General features: G+C 32.1%; 1 protein-coding gene across 1 annotated transcript; it reads left to right on the top strand.

The window, feature by feature from the left end:
- The first annotated feature begins 518 nt into the window (after window positions 1–518).
- LOC147409574 (cell wall integrity/stress response component-like protein) lies at window positions 519–2,069 on the top strand. Its single transcript, XM_086430288.1, has one exon. The coding sequence runs from the start codon at window positions 686–688 to the stop codon at window positions 1,910–1,912; it is 1,227 nt and encodes a 408-aa protein (XP_086286414.1). The 5' UTR covers window positions 519–685; the 3' UTR covers window positions 1,913–2,069.
- Window positions 2,070–7,718: the final 5,649 nt, after the last annotated feature.

Genomic DNA, 7,718 nt, shown 5'->3' with positions numbered 1-7,718 from the left:
CAAGTCTATATAATAAAACACGATGATGGGACCCATTTGTTGGGATAAAATGCTCCTCCAACTACAATGACCCCAACTTTATTGATTTCTTCACCTCCCCCTTCACATTATTCCCTTCTTCAATAGCATCTTTTTAATTTTACTATCTTTCCTATTTTATCTGTCAATTTTTAAGATTTTTTTAATGATATCCCTTTAATTTTATCGTTTTTCCTCTTTTAATAGAACATGACTTTGATAATGATTTCGTAAAATTTTCATTTTTACAAAATCATTTGAGTAGTTTTGGTGTTGTTAGAGGGTCCATATGAAACTACTTACCAAAAAACCAGCCTGATTAGTGATTATTTTTGGTATGCTTGAACTCTTGCACAAACATAATGGGTAAAATGGGCATGAAAGATTTACCAAGCTGCCTGTCAATGACTCAGTAGTTGAATAACAAGGAACTCCTAGGAGTAAAGTATCCAAACTACTTCACTAATTATTTTGTAAGTGAGTTAGTGAAGGAGAGGAGTATCCGCAGGTGGACCGGTTAAACCGCGTCAATGCCTCTACTTCTTGTCTACTTGTAGCACATGTGAACTACTACCGATCTCATCTTCTTCTTTAGCTCTCTCTCTACAAAACCCAGATCCCATCAAACTCTCATTCTGTCTCTCTAAGCCAAAACCCAGATTCTCAAATGGCTTCAACTCAATCCTCTTCTTTCAGAAAATTACTTCTTCTTTATCTTGTTTTATTTCTCTTTGCTTCTCTTCTTGTTTCTTCTTTCTCACAAGTTCAACCCAAGAGAAGAAAACTGTTAGCAACAGCAGAGACAGTAAAAGAGACAAAGCCAGAGCAACCCAAGAAGAAAACCAACTTATCCACCAAAAACCAAACCAAACTCATCAAACCCACCACCAATTCAACCAAAACAACACCACCGACAACCACTACTCTCTCCAAAACTCTCTTAAAAAAACTCAATACCACTTCAAAAATCTCCAATTCCACCAAAACCAACTCAACTTCTTCCACCAAGAAATCCTTAGATCTATCCACCAAACCCATCACACCCAACAAGAACAAAACCCAATCCATTATCACCAAAGTACAATCTAAAACACCCATAGTCATAGAGAAAAAACCCAAACAACAAAAAATCCAGAAAACCACAAAACCCACGAAACTCAATTGGATAGATCTTGAGGATTCCGAATCAGACGAAGATTTAGTCAAAGAATTCAGAGATCTACCATCCAAATTCCAACAAACTCTGTTTCCAGATCTCGAGAGATTCTCAACTACTTCAAAAGCTTACATCACCAAAGCTAACAAAGAAATCACAGAAGGGTTTAAGCCTTTAGTGGGTAACAAATACGCCCCCACAATAGCTTCTGTGATCTCTTTCATCTTCATTCTTGCCCCTCTCCTTCTCGTTTCTCTCATTTTTAATCGATTTAAAGCTTACTTTTCTCTCCAAAAAATCTTAATTTTCATCCAAGTTTACCTCTCCATCTACTTCTCGATCCTCTCTTTAGCTTCGTTGATTTCAGGTCTCGAACCTTTGAAATTCTTTTACGCGACATCGCAATCGAGCTACGTTTGTTTGCAGGTTTTGCAGACTCTTGGATACGTTATGTATCTGTTGTTGCTGTTGATGTATCTGATCGTTGTGTTCTCGACTGAAACTGGGTTGGGCTTGAAGGGTTTGGGTTTGGCCCAGACAATTGTGGGCTTTTCTGTGGGCCTGCATTACTACGTGTCTGTGTTTCATAGAGCAGTCTTGCATCAACCTCCCAAGACTAATTGGAAGATCCACGGGATTTATGCCACGTGTTTTCTTCTGATTTGTTTGTTTGCTGGTGCTGAGAGGAGAAAGAAGGCCTATTTAGTAGATGGAGGTGAGGAAGGCAAGAAGAGCTGATTTTCCTTCTTTTTTTTTTTTTCTATTTTTGTGCCAATTTTTAGTATAAGTGAGCGAAAGAATTTCGCTTGCTTTTATATATTTCATATTTTATATTCTCTGTGATAAATAAGTGTTAAAAAAAAACAAATAAATAAAAGCAAATTATAAAATCTAATGCACATTTGAGTAGCTAAATTTTAATGTTCAATAAAATCATAGCCGTTGATGCCGATAATGATTGAGAAGATCATTGATAATCTTAATTTATTTTTATAAGCTATGATTGGCCAATAATATCTTTAAATTTATTGTTTTTCATTTAAAATTATAAAATAAGATAAAAATTATTTTTCATTGGATTTCATTAAAGAGGAATAAAAAGACCAGACCACTAAGGGATGTGTGGGTTTTTCTTCGATTAATCTATTAAGAAGATTGATGTCAAGTGAGTTATGTTATCAATTTCAAGACACGAATATCTCCAAGTGCGATTTTGGAAACTCTCAAAGTGCGATTTTGGAAGTTGGAATAGACCTTACATTCTTATTGGTCCACGAATATTAATAATGTTTTCAATATGGGTATTTTTGTAAATTGAAGATGCCCTAAGTGGGTATTAATTTTCATAAATTAATGATGTCGTTGATACATATGGACCAAAAAGAATGTGAGGTCTCTTGATCTCTAAAATATCCGTCTCCAAAATCACACTCCTCAAATATTCACTAATAGTGGGGATGTGTCTAAATCACCATGGTTGGCAACAGGTTAGATTAGCATATATTTGCATCCATATTCGTAGATTTGTATATGATTTAACTCGATTTTGTTAAGGATATCTGTATCCGAACGTATCCAAATTTTAAGTGATTTTTCAAGTCAGATATATATACTTCATTGTGAGGAGGAAGGAAGAACATTAATTTTGGGTTATAAATGTATATTTTATTGTGAATTTATAATTTTAAACTCTTATAAATAGATATTTAGATGGGATATGATGCACATCCATATTCGGTTGTAAAAAAGTTCGAATAAAATAATTATAAATTTTTTTTTATCAAAATTCTTAATCGGATAAAATAAATGTACCTATGCCCCAATAAACTTGAGTTTGGATGAGTTGGATATGAAGATTTTATCCGACCCATTTCCAGTCCCTATAAATCACATTTTTTTCAGGAAAAACACTTTCTTTACCAAGTAAGGAAAGTTTTCCGATTGCATCACCTTGTAGCATTCAAAAATATGATGTGATGCCACAGGGATGTAGAGGACAAACTCCTAAGAACTTTGTAAAAATCAAAATATTAAAAAAATACATATTTTTCATCATTAAATTTTAATTTTAATTTTAAATTTTAGATTCAGTACCCAGCCATTTTTAATGACTTAGATTAATTTCAAAAAGTCTTTTTTTGTCTTTTTTTTTTTTTTTTTTTTTTTAAATCTGAGTTTTTCAATGAAATCTAGTAGGTTGTGTTGTTAGTTTGCCAATGTTGTAACCCATGTGGACCCAACGACCCTTAGTAAGATTTGAATTCTTACTACGTTGGTCAAACTAGCATGAAAGTGCTAGATTGCCATTTCGTTTGGAAATTCTGGGGGTAAGTCTAAAATTTAATCAAAACATAGGGGCACTTCAAAATTGATTTATTTCCAAATTACTCAAATGGTCAAATGCATGACATTTTTTTGAAAATTTAGGGGCATCTCTAACAATTACCAAAAAATCTATGGTGGTATATCATTTTTTTTTTCTTTTTATAAAATCTCAGTGGGGGTTATAGCCCTCACTCGACCCTATGTAGCTCCCCCAATGTCTCCACCTGACCTAGAATTGGCAATCTACCTCATTATTCACGTTTAATATGCAAATTTATGTTTTATGTATTTTTGGCTCCCATCATTTTGTACATTTATTAATCAGTATGTGTTATTTTAATTATAAAAAGATTTAAACTTTATCAATTTTTTTACTCAACGAACCTTACCTTATGAATGGAGGATAGGTTGACTAAGTTCGTAAATATTTTTTGATAGCCAGGTATCCCTATAGACAGTGATTCATGCCCGTATCTAGACTTTTGCCCAATCTATAGACAATATTCTTGTCCAAGGATTAGTCCCGGGACATGTGCAATGCCTGCACATCACATGCACCAAGTAAATGAGTATGTGCCCTCGCGGGTGGCTCTTGAGAAATTAGTGCTCATACTGGATAACAAACTCATGACCTACGGGTATTAATTGCTTATCAATATGAAATTGCTATTTAGACATGTATTGTGTTCTTGGAAGTAATCCTTTCGGCAATAATTTGTAAATGATATTTTCATATTGTATGTTTAAAAAAACAACAACAACAACAACACTTATGTATAAAGAAAATCGAAAAAAAGTCAATAACATAACATAATTACAAATTGATCTAACAATGAATAGAGGATAGGTTGACTAAGTTAGTAAGATTTCAAATCTTACAAAGGGTCGTTTGGCCCATCTTGATTATCACATTGTCAATCCAACTTCACACAACTTTCTAGATTTCATTCAAAAACTCATATTTAAAAATAAAATATATGCTTGACTCAAGGTGTTGAAAATGGATTTTTATTGATCTCAATTTCTCAAATTTAAAATTAAAATTCAACAGTGAGAATTAAATTATTATAATTGTTTTTTTTTAATTTCTTCGAATATAGTCCTTTACAAACTTGTGGCATCAAATCATGTTTTTGAATCTCACAAATTGATGTGAATGGAAACTTTTCTTACTAGCAAGTATTAACTTAAAAAAACTTAGGGTTTTGTAGGTATTTAATTTTTTTAAAAGATTTGTTAAGTAACGGAACTTGATAAAGTAAGAGACTTATTTATGTATTTTTAAAATGATTTTTTCAATAAAAATTTAAATGCATCAAAATATTTTAATATTTTGCTTTTATATTATTCTATAAAACTTCAAACTCTTAGTAGTATAATCAAGTTCAGATTCGATAATCATTTGGTGGGTGGATTTATATTTTGTCGCTCGCCCTCATACATTTTTTTTTCTTTGCTTTGGCGGGCTATGTGTACCATTCCACTTGGTTCGTGTACAATAGTTAAATAGTCACCTTTTTGGTAAAAAGACATATAAGAATTCAAAGTCATGACCTAGGGAGTAAACTTAATTAGTCTTGCCATCTAAACGAATCCCTGATGGGTTTCCTACATTTAAAAGTTATAATGTTTATATGCTACTACGATTGATAATGATGGTGAAAAATAAAATCTCTCTATTACCTTCATAAAAATTTAAAATTTTATCAAAGTCTTAGTTACTCTGACAATCATGTAGATAAAATCTTGGCTCTTGCTTGGGTGATCACTTCATTTAATTGAAGAATTTTGAGTCACAAATGAAATGGAGTAATCTTGCAAAACAACAAATGTCGAGTCTGGTCAAGATTTTAAGCTATGCTATTGATGAATATTTTCGTAGGAATCCCCCCAAAAATCCAAAATAAGAAACATGTTGACCACTGAAGGTTAGGATTTATGTGGTGGTCATTCATTAGGAGTGATTAATTAATAGGATAAATTACACTTTGACCCCTTAATATTTGGCATAATTTCATGTTGTCCCCCTAATTTTTAACAATTGCACTTACCTCTCTTATACTTTATCTAAGGAGTTCACTTACACCCCTTCCATCCACTTGCGTCAATGCATACAGTTAAAAAAATATATATTTATTTTTATAAATACTATTTTACCCTTTAAAAATGTTTACTCTTTGATAATAAAAAAATATCCCTTGAAAAAGATGGCTTCATGCCCAAGACTCTGAATGCTTAGACGGGTGCACTTTTAATTATTGTTTTAATAAGAATAATAAAAATAAAAAAGAAGATAAAATGGTAAAACAACATCTGAATTTTAACACCTTCAATGAGAGGAGAGGTAAGTGCAATTAACAAAATATTAGGATTCAACATGAAATTATGCTAAACTACAGTGGTCAAAGTGTAATTCACCCTAGTTAATATTCATAAAAGTTAAGATTAGTTTGGTCAATCAAATAATTAGACGAAGCTGCCGACGGATTCGACATTGAGTTGTCGGTGGCTACATGGAGAGAGAATGAACTGAAACGTGACCATCGAACAGCTGTCGTGTCGTCTGATGTTGAAACCACGAAGATGCTTACATAAATAGTCGAAGTGTTTTACCCTAAAAAAAATGATTTTTGTGTGTCTTAATTTTTTCTTTCTTTTAAGATCGCTTTGTCTTTTCTTTGTAAATCAAAGATGAGTGCTCCCTTCACAGAATTTGTTTTGGTCTCCATCTACTTTCAAGTTTTAACCTTTTAATCTGTCTTCTGATATATGGGGTAATTTAAAACGTGATGAACTCGACGGTAAGTAGAAAAAACTGGTGAGTTCCTCGATAATGAGAGGCCATTAAAACTATAAAATGTCCTATCAAGTTATTTAGCAAAACTTAGGGATTATTTAGAAATAAATCTCTTTGTTAGGATCCTTTTAATAATTTTTCCCTTTTCTTAACATACATGGCAAATAAGCAAAATATGAGTGCCAAGTGTCATATAGGCAAAAGCTACGTGACTAATAATATTTCTATTATTATTTTATTGAGTCGTGCCGGGTGACCTAAACATTGTACCTCATATCTTTGTAACGTGGAAGTGTGTAGGGACTATCGATAATAAATTTCACAAGCCTATCTCGTGATTCGTTAAATAAGATTGTAAATAAAATTATTGATTTTGATGAAAAGAGGAGATTATGGATCTCAATGTTTTTCTTTGATTAACAGTCAAGTACAAAAATAAAGATGACATGTATAATTTTCTTCTTTTCGGGCTTTGTATTTGATCGGCTGAGAAAGTTGCTTTGACGATGATTTTATTTGTGCTTGATCCTCTATAGAGGTTTCTATAAATTTTCTTCTCTCCGGATTTCGTGCGTGATCAACTGAGAATGTTGCTTTAACGGTAACTTTGTTTGTACTTGATATTTTGTAGATTTTCTTCTCTATGAGTTTCATGCCTTATTGACTGAAAAATATTTTTTGACTTCTAAAGAAGACCTTTTGAGCTTGATCTTCTCTTGAATCAGAATCCGAGTCTCTCTTAAAGAGTTTTGCTTTATCTTTTGACGAGGGCTTGAGAGGTTCTTCTCCTCTAGAGGAAAAGCTTATGTCTTCTAAGAGAAGATGATTCTAATCTTCTCAAAATGAAGAAGGCTTTGGTATTTATAGACTTAAAGGTAGTTTAACTTTCCAATTATGTCCCAACTTAAATACTTTTAATTGGTTTATTTAAATGTTAAACTCATCCAAATCCAATTTTAAGGATTCTATTGATTGTTGGTAGGCCTAAGGTTGTCAATGGATAATTGAAATCCGAATTCGAATTCGAATATTGAATTCGAATTCAAATGTTATTTTAAAATTTGAATGAGTTTCGGATACGAATTCAAATATTGCAAAATCCAATTCAATAATATCCGTTTTGATTTAAATATATATGTTATATAACAAAACTATTTTTTAGGTATTATTATTATTTTATTATATAACAAAAGGTAAAACTTTTGCCTTTCCATGATTCCATCTGTCTCTTACCCAGAATTCTCTTCATCTTCTCCTTCAACATAAACGTACCAACAAGTAGGTTTGGAATGTGAACTGCTTCAACTTATATTGACAACCATTTCTCTTATGAGGAGCATGTAGGTACTCTCTCTTCAATTTTAAACTAAAAATGTTATTTTTTTTTCTTCCAAATCCATTGGTTTCATCCTTAAACAAAAG

The sequence above is a fragment of the Akebia trifoliata genome, chromosome 2, assembly GCF_017979445.1.
Source record: "Akebia trifoliata isolate Shusen 1 chromosome 2, ASM1797944v1, whole genome shotgun sequence".
In the NCBI taxonomy this organism is placed as follows: domain Eukaryota; kingdom Viridiplantae; phylum Streptophyta; class Magnoliopsida; order Ranunculales; family Lardizabalaceae; genus Akebia; species Akebia trifoliata.
Note: the sequence above shows the minus strand (reverse complement) of the source record. Positions and strands in the feature narration are given on the sequence as shown.

What these genes read in the sequence shown, in the direction of transcription:
- LOC147409574 (XM_086430288.1), top strand. Translation starts at nt 686, where the DNA reads ATGGCTTCAACTCAATCCTCTTCTTTCAGAAAATTACTTCTTCTTTAT.